This window comes from Ptychodera flava, chromosome 19 (genome assembly GCF_041260155.1).
Source record: "Ptychodera flava strain L36383 chromosome 19, AS_Pfla_20210202, whole genome shotgun sequence".
NCBI classification, from domain to species: Eukaryota; Metazoa; Hemichordata; class Enteropneusta; family Ptychoderidae; genus Ptychodera; species Ptychodera flava.
In genome coordinates, this window is record NC_091946.1 from 32,055,851 (window position 1) to 32,071,386 (window position 15,536).

The window sequence follows — 15,536 nt, forward strand, 5'->3', positions numbered from 1 at the left end:
GATGGGGTCACCATAATTGATCTTATACAAATGTACGATGAAAAGTCAGTTTTTCTAAAATCACTTAAAATCAATGTATAAAACCATTCATTTCAAGTTCATGCAGTGAATGAAATTTTCACATCTCATTGTACCAATAACACAAAAGTAAAACTTTGAACAGTAAAGACTCTAATTTAAATGGAAAAATGTGTGACTAAATGGAATCTTTTATTTTGTATCAAACATTTTGCCATTATTAATTTCATGGAATATTTTAACCTTCCAGTATTGTCAATTTTGTAAAACATTTTATAAGTGGCATCTAAGTTGTATATGTCTTGTACTTTTGAAAAAAAAAATTGGTAGGTCACTGTGCTCATTTTTTCACAATTTGGTTAAACGTAGCTAGGAATACACAATTTTCATACTCTCTCATGATTGTCATTTTGTGTGCTTTTCAGCTGGTGCCATTGAACTGGCCAGAGTTGGATAAACTCAAGTCGGTTTAGACTGAGAAATCCAAAATGTCCACTGATGCATTTAAAAATGAATCAATTTAAGAACTTGCCCTAGGTATATGGCTCTACAACCTGCTGATAAGAGGTAGTGTCGAACATCTGCATGCAGAACGACACATTACATGTTTATTTTTATTCTTCGTGCATTCCTAATACATATCCGGCTATATGGTAATTTTTTTGGGGGGGACTTGAAAATGTTTGAGGGTATTGAGGGGGCACTTGCAAATTTTTGAGGGTATTGAAGGGGGGGTCTGAAAAAATAAGATTTCAATCGCGATTCGTCCAGGCCCCCCCTTCACCATTTTGTTTTGAACGCGGCCTTAGTGTTTCGATATAACTGTTAACAAATCGAAGATGGCTGCGCTGCTCACGAAAATAGAGCGCAGCCAGCGGTAGAAATATGGCAGGGCACCAGACACGCATATTCGCTACCTATGTAAATGACCGACAGGCCTGTCGTTTCGCTTTCGCTACGCAATAAGTGATTTTTATATACCAGGGTAATTACGCTGGTGCCATTACAGTGCGCTCAGTGTGCATTGTTACGAGTTTGTGACAAACAACGTAACATCTGTTGACTGGTTGCATTCTGTTTTCAAACGGTGGAGTGTACACTTAACTGCTTCAGCGCGATCAAAGTTGGTTATATTTCAATCGCGCTCATCAAAACCACACCTGTACAATTGAAATGAAAAAAAAAACCCAGTAAAAACAAAGAAGAGGTTTAAAAAATGACAACGCAAAACCTGAAAATGCGAGTCTCTCCATGCTCTTAGGTATTCTCGGTAACATTACACCGTGTACACTGCTTTACGGCGACGCACTTAGTTTTGATTGGATTTAATGAGAATGACATTTTGAACGCCAGAAAAGCTATGAACTATCAAGTACACACACATACGCACACACGCACGCAAAATACACGAGTATTGCCTGACATTCTCATGTACAGACATGATATTACAGCTCTACTAGTTTTGGATAGTATTTTCCAGTATTTTTGTTCCGTTTTTAAGACGGAGTTTACAGCTTACAGATAATGCTGTTTTTAAAAAGTAATGAAAGTATCAACCAAAATATATAGCATTTGACCCTTTAAATTTAATATCATACCAAAGTCTAAGTAATCCTTAACAATAAACAATTCGTTGGTTCACGTATGCTTTACATCTAATCAATTCCTCGGTTACTCCACGTGGCACTTTCTGTATTTTCTACTGTCAAATTCAAACAACGCAAAACGAGAAGATCGACATCATTCGAGATTCAACAGACACTGACATGAATATCATTCATTGCAACTCACAGCGCTAGAGAGAAACGAACTGGCATCGTGGGTGCTCCGAACGGAATACGCCCTCGTTCTAAAGTACATTGTAATGCATGTTTGCAGCTGGCAAGTGTTGAACTCATCCTCGTTCCATCCTCGTCCGACATGCAAACAGTTTGGAATTGGGATCTGAACTGCAAAACCTGAGTGTAATATTTTCTGCAGAAATATTTCTACAATAAGGCAATGTTTTTAGTTTCCTTTTTGATCAGCAGGATTGAGTGATGTCAGTTTAGTAGGGCAATACTTAAAATATTACGAGTGACAGGGACATTTATAAAAAGCATCACGGTATAGCCTACCAGCATTTTTAGTGTGCAAATAAGTTGTTAAACCGAAATAGAGTAACGTCTTTTTATTCGAATGTACGATTCGATGTACGAATCACCATGAAGCTTTTATTCTAAAGATCATTACTCAGATAATTGCCCTCCAATGAGGAGATTCAGACGCACATGATATTAGCACGATAATACTGCTGTTGCATTGATACAAAATGTACGTTTTATAGTGAACACACTGCACTTTCAAATGTCAGCAGTTGATCGCATGTCAGAGAGACAGCTGATGGTAGACAGAAAACTAGTGAAATGCGATCACAGTGAAGGGTACATTGAATTCATCCGCCACGTCACAATTTTTTTCTAAACACACCATTTTACCATTGTAATTATGTATGATTGCATTGTCATGCGTGGAATAGAGTCGGTGCTGCCGACTACATGACATGCAGCAGTGTCTTCTTTGGATTGCAGGTTAGTCTGCAGCGTAACTTAGCTCAATCCACGGTCCGTGGGGGGACCGGGCTCTATTATGCTAGCAAAACATTATATGCATAAATATTTGAGCGTACTATACATGCTATATCAATGCTGGACCAATTTCTGCGTGAATTCATCACTTTTTACGATACGGTAATTGTTACGCAAGATGAAACCACCATCATTTGGATCGCTATCCCTGTGAGTATTTTCCGGTCAGGGAAATTAGCTTATCAGAACAAAAAACATAACATTTTCGACAACTGTTGCTGTGCTGATACCGCTTGACACGACTATGAATCTGCACTACGAACTATATGAATTAGCGAACAAGCTTCTGTGTGTACAGAAATTTATAGTCATATGGCTGTATAGCAGTAAATACTCTTGCAAAATTATTAATTCGGATGCATTCTGAATATTCTGCGGTTTACAGCGTCCAGGTACCGGCGCAGCGTAATAAAATGTATAGCAGGGGCACAACATAAAAGGGACCGAGGATCGTCAGAACGCGCGTGACGTGCGATAATTATTGCATGTGACCTCGAATACACTCCCTTCCCTCAACGAAAGTTTAAGTTGGAAATTTGAAGTGCGAAAATAACAACATGGAAACGAAGATTTTAACTTCCCCTGAACACGAACCGAGAACAGACTGAGACAGTGCGAATTTGCGCACTATACTGTAGTGGAATATAGCTAAACTTCCGAGAAACGCGATGAGTTTGGTCTTTCATCATAACGCGTGGCCCCAAGCGCTGGTGTGTTGTTTATGACCGTGAGAACATTCCCGTTGGCAACGGTTTAAACGTACCAATGGTCATGCTCATGCTGACGTATGGACCATTACCAGACGAGAGCATTGCTTACACAGGCTTTCTCGAATGAAGGGGATTTCATGTGAAATCAAAAACACGGAAACAAGATTTGATTTAGTCATGCAGAATTTACGTCAAAGTATGAGTAATTCACTTAAGGGGCCAGGGCGGGGTCAAAGTTTCGTTGAATAGACTCCTTTTAATGGTATAAACAGTTCAGCGAGGTCATAGGCAACTCTAAACTGAAGACAGTGCGTTAGGCATAGTCAGCTGACATGTCATCCGGTTTCACACAACGAAAGTCACATGGGAAATTCCACCATGATGACGTTGCACGCAGCCCGTTGTGACCTGGTATACGGAGACTTTGGCATCTGGTGAGAGTGTCCGCTCCGCTCCGCGTTGAAAACGCATCGTATTCGTCGTGGTTGCGCTGAATTATATCTGTTAAAATGTCCGAGGAGAAAGGTATGCTATTCTTGAAACTGACGAAAACACTGCTTAAAATTATATACCATATTGAAAAGTACAATTCAAATGTTGTCCTCGTACGTTTATCATGATGGGAAAACTATATATCATTGAGTTTCCGCTTTGCGCAATATTTGATCCCTGCACAGTATGGTGAAACTTGCAAAGAATTGATTTCATTGAACTTAGAGATGTATATTTTTAATCGTCTCCCCACAGCATCTTTGGTAGACGGCGAAAGACAACCAGCCTATGCACCGCCGCCCTACGAGGCGACGCCGACACCACAGGACCCAGTAAAGGTATTGTTAATGTCGAGTGGAAGGACTTTCCTTTTCCGCTATGACGTTCCCTATTTAATTAATCAGAACACATTACATCATTTCGAATAAGGTTGCACAACACATTGAATGATCCACCTTTCCACTGCGAAACACAATCATCAAAAAATATTTTTCGAGTATTAAAATATTCAAATAATTGTGTTTGTTGTGATGAAAGGAAACGTCAACAGCAGGGGGTAATTTTTTGAAAAGAACGGTGGGACAGCTGTCTTTCCCATTGTGACGAATTTAATCCACCCTATAAATCAGAATAAGGGAATTATTTATAAACACAAGCTGGCATTTAGGGACAAGATAACATGATAATTTTGTAGACAGCATTATGCAAATATAGACTAACATTTATATCAGTCCTGGAATATTTAAATCGGAAGGAATGTAAGTGCCATGTGATGGATATCGCAATTATTTGCAACTTCCCTGGTTGAAAACATTTTCAGCGAAAACGCTATCGAAAGTACTTCCAAAAGCAACATTTATGGTATTGTCTGCTTTCCATTCTAAACTTCCTGCGACATTGTAAAAGAGAATCCAGTGTAGTCTGCTGCTTTCAACTGAAAACTCGCTCAAACAGGATTTTCTATAAACGTCATCAGAATTTTTTGTACTCGGTTCCAGCATTCTCGGTTCTGGCATTCCCACTCTGCTGCAACCTGTAGGCAACGTAAAATCGTTCCATGGTTGCGTCACATTTAAATTGCATATCACTGTGCTGTTTATCACACAGCTCACGTGACCGACACAAAAATGACCCATTTGTATACAGTATAGTGATAAACGCACTTGAGCAAACAAGCGGAGAAACGTTTCGCAAACAGGGTACATATATAATCATAATCAGGTTGCCATAGCTACCAATCTCGATCACAGTGAATTATCCAAAGTCCTTCACTTTGTGGCTGCGGTCAGGATGTCTTCAGAGGTCATACAAATTTTGGCAATTTTGATCTAAACTAGTACCGGCTTTGTAGAATAAATGGTATTTCTGCTGCCGTAGCAAAATACGCCTGTTTATCCGATTGAGATATTCTTCTGACAAGAGAAGGGTAAAGTGTCGCTCATGAGGTGTCCACGTCCTCAATTATGGCCTTAACTATATTTACGGGTATCTTGCAGGGAAACAAATACATGCAGTGGAATTTATAAATATTAGTTAGAAGTACACTGCAACAAATTCATTACACAGTGAAAACTGCATACATGTACTTGCAGGAATACAGTGGAGAAAGTTGGAAAAAAATTCTATCCTCCGCCCTATTGCACGGCAAAAAGAAAGAAAAAGAAAAATAGATCAGCATCAATGCTATGACGTATCGCAGAGTTGTCTTCTGGTCGTCTTCGTCACATTTGCGATTAATAAACAATATTTCCCTGATATCTATCTCTATATACTCCATGTATTTCTGCAGAGCAATAATATTATAGGACGTGACAATTGTAGTAGTTATCTACGGTAAATGAAAACAAATACAGCTTGTAAAATAACCATCGCATTTCACATTCAACGTTCCTCAATTACATAAAATATGAAGTAATAATGTCTGTTATATCTGTACTCAAGTTTCATTCATGCATCCTGCAATCTTCAGACGGGTAGACTTTCTGTCTGAAGATTGTAGTATACATGAAACTTAAGTCACATATGTTATTACTTTATACTTGAAGTAAATTGTATTGTAATTATTTATACCGCTCTGCTTTTAGAACCGGGCATTGTAATTACCAACACGAACACACACACATATATATATATATATATATATATATATATATATATATATATATATATATATATATATATATATAAGTATACTGATGTCCCTATGGGAAATAGTAACACAGTCAAATAACAAATTACTTCAAATAAAAAGTAAATAATACCTGTTACTTCATGCATCCTGCGATTATCAGAGTTCTGTATATATAAATAGGTGGATTGATAGAGATTGATAACAAAACGTATATAAAGGTATAATTTACATCGTTGAGTTGTACAGTTATCATACAACTTACGCTTTCTTTTTTTCTAGACCCAGCCAGTGGCAGGTCAAGCACAGGTCATTCACGTCCATCAACATCATGTAATGCCGATGCACGACCCACCACCTGACTTCTTGATTCCTTCCATACTGGCCTGTATTTTCTGTTGTTGGCCGTTAGGATTGGTTGCTATCGTCAAAGCTCTTGATGTAAGATCAGCGTTACGTTTTACTTTGTTGGTAATATTGATCACTGTGAACACAACAACAGGGTTCTATAAGAACAGAACATACTTGTTTAAAAGGTCAATCTAGTTCGTGCCTCGAAATTGAAAGACTTAAAATTTTGCTCAAATTTTCCTTAAGTAAACTTTCAACCGTTCTCTTTCAAAATCAGGAAGAAAAAACGGGGTCACCGTGGTACTAAAGAAACAAAATTATCTAATATTTACCGATGTTAGGAATTCAAAATGGCCGCTATTGCTGTGTTATATCTATCGATTTAACACAGCGCACAAAACTAAGCTAATAAAAATTGTATTTGCCCCTCCCATAAACTTCAAAATGAGGCCTCACACGTCGTAGGTCAAAAGAATATCATAAAAGTTCGAGACTTTGACTATCTGTCCCCGAGGTTCATTCTACTTTAACAATCATTTTCGATTTCATTCAAAAAAAAGCCACAGAGAAACATTTCAGACGTAAGAAATCCATGCAAGAAATAAACCACAAAGTTCAAAGGTTGCATAGATGTTTATTTTGAAAGGCTGAATCACGGAAAAAAACGACATCGCATGAAAACAAGTAAAACAAAAGAAAAATAATATAAAAACAATAAAAACAAACATAAAAGTACCTACAACACCTTTTACGACATAAAATATTCTGGAATAATGAAATTGCTGTGTTGTACTTGCGCGCAATAAATTTAACCGGCTTTGTCTATTTTTATATCGCCGAACCATATGTTTAAAGACGCCCATTGGTTATAAATACCGGATTACATGAGAGGACGCTCATTATGCAAAGAGACGCCGTGCGAGTAGCTTGAACTGAGAGCTCCACAGATTGCGGTTTTTTGCGTGTTTTTTATGAAAATTTATGAAATGGGAATGCTCTACAGCAGGGTAAATACCTGATCAATACATAACGACTCCATATTTTCTAAACCGATAAGTTTTCGGGACAATTTTAGTGAGTAATTGTGCGTGGCCAGTGAGAACGTCGACCCAGGGGACGCCGATTGGGATTTGAATACCACTGTCAATCAAACCTTGTGCAAAGTCAGACACGAGTCAGCTGGATGTGTACCTAATGTCGATTAGCATTCGCCTTATCTGCTAATGGTGACTGAAATAAATAAAATATGTGTCAAGATTTCCAGTATCAAAAGACGTGCGCAATAGTTTATTCATAGTTCTCCAACTTTTGTACCTACCCGCCGCATTGCTGGGGATAAAAAAAGTGATCAGACGACATTCAAGTCGATTACATCACGGTCCCTCCACAAGACGTGCCGTGAAAAAGAAAAAGTATTATCGGGTTCTCTCTTACTGGAAAGTTTGATGGCCCTGAAAAGGGCCGTTTGGTTTGGTTTTGTGGCTTCTACCGTTCACTCAACAATGGCAAATGTGTATGGTACGCCGGGCAAATTTGGATATAACGATCGGACAACAAAAGTCACGCAAAATGGCATATCAGTCTTCTTCTTTTGACGAGTACGTCATCGGCCTGCATCAGATGCTGTTTTCGGGCCAAAAATCGCTCATCACGCCAAGCGTGTGTCCGGTCAAGGATATCCCAAAACTTCAGACAGAGTCGGGGTCAGAAAGACGCGTTGTCATTGCCAACTAATAATGCTAAACTCAGAATGACAAATCAAGAAATGTTCAATACCCCGGCACAGAGGTGTGAAGCGGTACGGTATCCGTGTATAGTTTCCCATTTTGGAGTGTCGTTTGTACCTCTGTGAGTCTACTAATAAACGAAATGTTTATGTGACCATGGAGCTAAAAAAGGGACGATTTGACTTCCTCTGTTTCGTTCCGCCGTCACTTCGAGTGTACGTAGCCTCGTGAGCAAGTGCCATCTTATCGATAACCGACGCCATGCGGTTCCGCTGCATATCGATCAAAGTTCATTACGTCTGAGAAATTTACGAGATTTCCTGTCCGAGTTTTCGAAATGCATCTGATTTTTGTATTTTTTGGTTACAATTCAAACGAAATCTCGCAACACAAATTGGCAAATAATGTAATACACGATGATCTGGACTTGTTTTCTGATTTCTGACCGCCATCTTGGCCTCATAAAAGTTTTACGTTGGGCTGGTTGAGTACGTCGGGATCATGGTTCAATCTTCAGGAAATACTCATTTTATATTATTTCGACACCGATGTTTCCAAATTTAATAAAACATTACTTCTAAGAATTTGAGAGATTCGAACGATGCAGATCGTGTTTTTTGCATACCAGTATATTGACTTGTAATTTTGTGGATCGAGGCATAGACAGTATGGGGGGAAGATGGTCGAGGACACTGTCCGCATCCGGCGCCAAGCGACACAGTGCTGGAATAGGTGAAATCTGTAACTCGAACGCACCAAGTATGGTGAAAACACCTCATCTCATGCCAAAATGTACGTTCTCCGACGTGCTCATCGACGTTCGACGTGAATTTATGTTTGTGAATCTACTAATATAGCGGTGTTTGACGCAAAACAATGAAAACGATACTATGTTGACAGGGTGGAGTACCCACTAATGCGCGATCCTGGGATTGAGAACGGCGGCTTTAAGGCACTAGGAAAGGTTTTGCATGAATCATGCTGATTTTAGTGGCAAATCTGAACTAGGAAGAGATTCTCGCTCGTTCACTTTTTATTTTTTTACATGGATTTGACGACTTCCGCTTTACTTGTAGCTCTGTGCTTTTGACATTCATGTACTTTAAGTCACTAGCCTAATTCCACTGAGTTTACATTCTCAGACACTTGTTCCTACACGAAACCGAAAGTTTTCAGTGTGAATGCTACTATGAATTAGATTTTTTCTTTACCCGTGAGTGGCTTTCAGACGTATAAGGCATATGGTCAAACACCCAGCATTTTTGAATTTCTGCTATGTATACTCTTTAGCTTCAACAGAGAGGGCGCTATCACTATGGACGATAGCGCCCACATTTCATGATAATAATTTTGGTGGAATATTTTTTCAGGCGTCGGTTGCATTCAGGACGTGTCGTTCAGAACATTCTACTAGATTCTACCAGTTACTGCCTTTGAAATGACGTCATGTTCTGAATACAAATGTAATAACAACCATAAATATAAATAGAAAAAAGATATGGGCAAAAAATGCAACTATATATAAATGCAATGACATATGAAAAGTCATTTCATTTTACATTTTTTACCTGTAGGTACGGAATGCTGTTGTGGTTGGAGATCGACCGAGAGCTGAAAACGCTTCTAGAATGGCCAAGAATTTCACCGTAGCTGCCGTTGTGTGTGGCATCATTATCATACTTTTGTCGATCATCATAAATGTCGTTGCCGACTGAGCGTCGCCGAACGGACGATTTATCCTCCATTTTTCGTGAACTATATATATCATTGAAGGGCCAATCGAGTACCGCCGCGCCTTCCATCATCCGGGTACTTGCACAGTGGGAACTATCGAAGAGCCGTGACACGTCCTTGTGTTGTCCTTACTTATAAGAAATTTTTAGGAGAGCAGTGAAATCGAAGCTAATCCGCGACCAATCAGTTATTGATTGATTGAACAAATTGTGAATTTTTCATTTAATTAATATGAACACTAAAATAGTTGCAAATTCTCACCTCGCCTCGACTTCACATTACGACAGCTACTTGCCAAAGTGACTACTTATTTGCAAGTTTTAGTGCGAGTCCTACGCGCTTTTGAATGCTACAGGCGTATAAGATCTTTTGTTATTTTTCTTTATCGACACATTACATTTGTCAAAAGATAGATATGCATGACATCGTATGTAACCCAAATGTATATTTAATACGCATTTACCCTCTTCAATAGGCTGCAGTTAAGCAACTCATAGGCTACAGTTTAGCAACCCATTTTCATGTCGAATGAACTGTATCCTCAACAAGCTTTTAAGTTTTACAATAAAATAAAACAATATTTTCAACTTTCCACCAAGTCTATAAACTACTTTCTTATTTAATGAGACGGAGTATAGAGTTTTGGATTTAAGGTAGAGTACGCCTCGGGGACAGATATTCGAACTCTAAAACTTTTACAATTCTTATCTGATCTACAACTTGTGAGGGCTCATTTTAAAGCTCTTGGTGTAAGAAAAATTTTAAGTCTTACATATGTAGTTTTTCGAAAATCGCAAAAAAATATTATCCATAGAGTTAACGCACATAGATGTTTCTCTAGTACTAAAATTTGCTCGGTGATCCTCGATTTGTGTTCTTGATTTTGACAGAAAATGGTTGAAAGATTCTTTAAGGAAAGTTTGAGCAAAAGTGTAAGTATTTCACTTTCGAAGCGCTTACTACATGTACCTTAAAATCGCTGGAAATGGAAAGTAATTAACTGTCATTGCCTTGTTGAGGTTTTTACATTTCTTCAAAGTTTTACTAAATTTAAAAGGATTCACTAGATAAATATGATGGTAACCGTGCTAGGTAATATAATACAGGGCCCTGAATTAAGCAGATGAAAGAAAAATGAATGCTTACTCACCGCTTTTCTTCATGAATAGTTTCCTGTTGGCACAAACCTTTATCTTTAAATCAAACATGATGACGATGCATTTTATCAGGCACGTGAATTTAGTTTCCTATGTGCGAAGATTCATGGAAATGGAGTGACTTTTTAATCAATGCTCAGTGATTTCTAAGAGAAGAGTAAACTTTTGTTTTATTTTACGGGGAAGTGGCAAAGTACAGATATACGTCACGAACTTACCCATGCTGTTTCCTGTACATGGCTCGGATCATGACTACTGCCAGTGAACAAGGCTGTGACTATCGATCTCGCCCTCAATTTTGTCAAACAATTTTGTCTGGTTCCTACAAGAACCCGTATGAGATATAACCACTCCATTGTAGCGAATTTGAAATATTCGATCATATTTTACTGGATGTTTGTTCAGCTAACACCTTACTTGACACATACGTCAGCATTGGCTCGAGGTCTTGCCTGACAACCTGCACCCCTTGGGTCAAAGCCGGCTTCGGGATAAGATCACCGAAGGTTAAAAAGTTATACGATCTGTTACAGACAGTCTGGTCGTCAGTATGACGTCGGACACAAGTCCAGAGACAGTATCGGGGTCAGATTCACACAATTTTTCATTCAATTTCATCCCAAACTTCCTAACTAATCCGTGCACGACGATACAATAACTCTCGTAGTATGGCGCTAAGGCTTGGGTTATCCTCGACAAGCTCGACATCCGTTACCCAGGGAGGTCTACCCTAACACTACATTGCCTTACTTGTAAAGATCTCGGTTGAATCAGTTTGAATGCCAAGCAAGCGGTAGATTTTATCAAAAATGCTCGGTAGTCAAGTGAAGTGTAGGCATACTGGTTAATGTTTTATGCAAGATTCACGCTTGCGTGGATTATTGACACAAACATTCATCACGATTTCATGGGGTCACGCTCACTGTATATGTCCTGACACAATTTTTTGTTTATTTTATTACCATAATGATGGACACTACTTCCGTGTTCCCCTCCATCAGGAGCTTAGGTTACAGTGGACGAAACAAAATTCTGACAGACACAGAGTAGGATTTCGAGTTTTCTTGAGGTACCGAGCTTTGAGTTGAAGAGGATAACGTTGAGGAATTTTCACTTTTTAATGAATAACGCCGGGGATGGGAAATTCACGGGGAAACCCAAGTTCCGCTACGCTATAACCCGGTGAGCCTTGCTTGCTAGAAAGACCATTGAGGGCGCATCACCATATGGTTGAGGACAGAGCTGCGTAGCGGACGAGGGGCTGTGAGAGAGTCTAGGTTCCCTGCCCCCTTTCTACTGCTGGCTGCGCTGTGCTAACGAAAAGGGTCAGGTATGCACCAGCCATTTTGCCCAGACTTTGGGCAAAATGGGATAGGGGGAGTACGCGCATTAGGGAGTCATGTCATCTGGTTGCAAAATGTGTACGCGTACTGGGTATGTGCAAAATGGCGGATGCGCGTGGCCAGTGATGTCAGGCTGGAATGTTCGAAATGACAGCACCCTTGACAGTAACTAAGCAACAAAGCAGGGTGGGCAGTTACATGAACATTACACAAGTCTTAAAAAATCAATCTGTTTCATTATGCAAAACGTCATGCGAGGTGATTTATTTGTGACAGAGCGTACATCATCCGAATGACAGAATCGAGTTAGTTTTTTGTTTGCTTTTGAAATTTGAAACAACATATAGGCCTAACACTGCAGCGGACGCAGGTGCTCCCCTTAGCCAATCAACATGTTCCATAATGTCGTCCAACCAGTGCCGTGTGAATAGAATGGCGCATACCTAACCCTTTCCGTAGAAAGGGGCGGGAAACCAGACTAAGCTGCTTCGCACGAAAGAGGAATAAAGGTGCGCACTGACGAAGAAGCAGGACGTGTATAGTTTAGCTCTCGAACCACTTGATTTCAACATGTCTCTCGAAAAGGGTAGGTGAGCCTAAGATTTGTTCGCTCATAGCTGCTAAGATAGCGCAAAATTCTCTTTCCTCTTTCCCTTTTTTTATTTTATGGAGCAACATTTACTTCTTATAACCCTTTGTGGAACTTCTACTGCAGGAAGTTCAACTTCCCCATGTCCTCCAAAACTACGGTAGTTAATCGACTCGTGAGTTCCATTAACGAGACGCTTTCCTTATAATGTAGCTACCAGAATCTATTTTTCTGTTTTTATTTTTTTCTTCTTAGCAGAGCCTTTGTTAAACGGCGACCAGCTTATACATGAACGCCCGCCAGCCTACTCTGCTTCGACCACACCCGTTTTACAGGTAAGAAATTTGGAGCAAGCTTGTTGCAATAATTGTAGCCCTGTGGGAAGGTAGTCTGTGTTTATGTGACCCTCGTAGGCCATGTCAACACAGCCAACTAGTCTAAGTTGAGCTAGAAGCCAGCAGGGCAGGAGCCAGTAGTCTTTGAATTTTCCTAGTTTAATGAGTTCAAAAACTTAAGTCTCTTATATAATCGGATGCGACTGTCGTCATGACTTTCTGTGAGAAGGTACATTATGATTTGTCCGATTGAATTGTCTGTTTGGGACAATGCCATTTTTAACACGTAAATGACAAATGGGATGATTGATGGAAACAAGGAAACTAAACTGTACACAATTAAGACTCAACCTTTTGGCAAAAGATACTCCCAGGCTCGGTAGTTTTTGAGGTTGGAAGCAAAGTCGAATTTGCCTACTTTCCTGACTTATGTAATATTGATATCTTATAGCCAAGAACAATGATGGAATTTCTGCATATTCGGCGCGAAAGTTGTTGATATTTACAACCAATAAAATGACACGTTGAGTTTTGCATCGGGAGACAAGCAAATGTTTAAACGGCCAAAACTAAACAGGTATAACGATGTAAAATAAATATTTATCCCGAGATGAAAGATTGAAAAAATCAGTCTCCTGGCAAAATTTAAAGGCTCAGGTAGCATCCTTTCCTTTTTTCGACAATTCCTGCCAATTGTTGCATAAAAGACAAAGAAAGTGAATACAAAATTGCTGATTACTATGAATCTCTTGTCGTTCGTTACACTGAGCAAGTACCTAATCTGTCAGCTAAAGACAACGAGACGACCAGGCTGGTAAGACACTACAATCACGAAGCGTCATTACGCTAAGCTCGGTTTCAACTCTATGATAAAGGGATGCCCTCTACTTTTTGGCAAGCGATTTGTCGGAAGCGGGCGGGCATTTTCCCCCTCAATGGCAGCGAGGAGCGGATAGGCAAACTGTATTCTTTTAAACATCGGGGAACACGGAAAACCCAAACAACAACGTAACAGGTTCGAACTATAAAGCGCCATAGAGTGAGTTCATTGATTGAGTTCTTGATTGAGCGCATAGAGGGATTGTATTTAGCGTCTCAAATAAAAAAATTGACCAGGATAAACCCGGAAAATATCCTAAAATAATTATTTCCGTATAGTTTCCTCGTTGAGCCGCAATATTTGTACAGTGCGTGCTTGTTTTCACGTACCAACATTATCTTCGTTTCCGTAAACCTGTCACTAGTTACCAGTCTACGGCGTACGTCAGGGGCAGACAACAGGCCATTCTCGAGAAAACTGTCACAAGAACTGATTCACTTGCCAACGTATTTTTTCAATGAGAGCTGTACTGCTCTCTCGTAAAGGTCTCGCATGCTTCACTCCTCCTTACTTAATTTCCAAGATTGTGCCGTCGGCAAACATCCACATGTTGAACGTATATTCCCTGCCCTCACCGTGGGATTTTTCTAGGTTGCTTGCCGAGTAAAAAATGCCCACCACTGGGCCGATAAACCACTTTCAAACATATCTGAACGAGCTTGGCTTGATATGTTATGCAGTATCACAGGCAAAGAAAAATGTCTGTGGCAATATGTGTCCCTGACATATTACGACTCAGCAACTTTGGAGCAATTGCTGGAGGCACATCAATTTTCAGCAACATGATTTTATGGTCGCTGTTATCGATAAAAGAGCCAGTACTATGTTATACAGATTTAACTTCATATCTCTATCAAGAATTGGGCTCAAAAATTCGAACTAACATATGAAACAATATGACCAATGTGATTATACAGAATTCTTACTTCTGGTTGTAGTCTGTAGTGAAACCAATATCACAGAGAAACATGGACAGAGTCGCAACGGGTGTTGTTTGAGGCGTGAAGCGGTTACGTAACCCATCCATGTTCGCCTCGCCTCAGGTTGCTGTCGCCTCTCTTTTCCGAAGAGTGCCGATCATGCATCCTTCGGTAATTTTCGGATTTTCGCCGACTGTCAAGCGAAAGTATGTTCGGCAAAGTTTGTGTTGTTGTTGTTGTGTGGTGCTAAGCGGCATTGACGTGCTTGCGAAAACGGGAGTGTTTTGAGCTTCAGGAAAGTGCGTTTTACCGTTTTAAAAATTCCTCTCATATTTTTATGAATATATAATGAGTGTGTTTGAACCAAATTTGAAAGTCTTTTATCGATACTGTCTGGTTTTACTCAATGGTTTACGGTCAGTCATACCACCTTTTAAACGTGCGTCAAGGAAGGACATGTTTATGAAACTGCTGGCGTGTTATGTTTGATTAGCGTGAAGCAGTGTTTCTGGCCTGAGAGCTAAC

At 39.6% G+C, this 15,536-nt stretch overlaps 2 protein-coding genes across 4 annotated transcripts in view; both read left to right on the plus strand.

Annotated features, from left to right (window-relative positions):
- Positions 1–3,721: 3,721 nt before the first annotated feature.
- On the plus strand, positions 3,722–10,379 carry LOC139119296 (proline-rich transmembrane protein 1-like). The gene is made up of 4 exons (XM_070683041.1): positions 3,722–3,880; positions 4,103–4,185; positions 6,258–6,416; positions 9,628–10,379. Exons 1-4 carry the CDS (start codon positions 3,865–3,867, stop codon positions 9,766–9,768), a joined length of 399 nt encoding a protein of 132 aa, XP_070539142.1. The 5' UTR covers positions 3,722–3,864; the 3' UTR covers positions 9,769–10,379.
- Positions 10,380–12,167: 1,788 nt separating this feature from the next.
- Positions 12,168–15,536, plus strand: part of LOC139119297 (uncharacterized) — a 29,866-nt gene continuing 26,497 nt past the window's right edge. The window contains exons 1-3 of one of the 3 annotated variants that reach the window (XM_070683042.1): positions 12,168–12,274; positions 12,635–12,873; positions 13,132–13,211. In XM_070683042.1, the coding sequence (XP_070539143.1) occupies positions 12,858–12,873; positions 13,132–13,211 (96 nt within the window). In that variant the 5' untranslated portion in view covers positions 12,168–12,274; positions 12,635–12,857. Of the gene's footprint in view, positions 12,874–13,131; positions 13,212–15,536 lie in introns of all 3 variants that reach the window. The other 2 variants (XM_070683044.1, XM_070683043.1) reach the window with 2 other exon arrangements.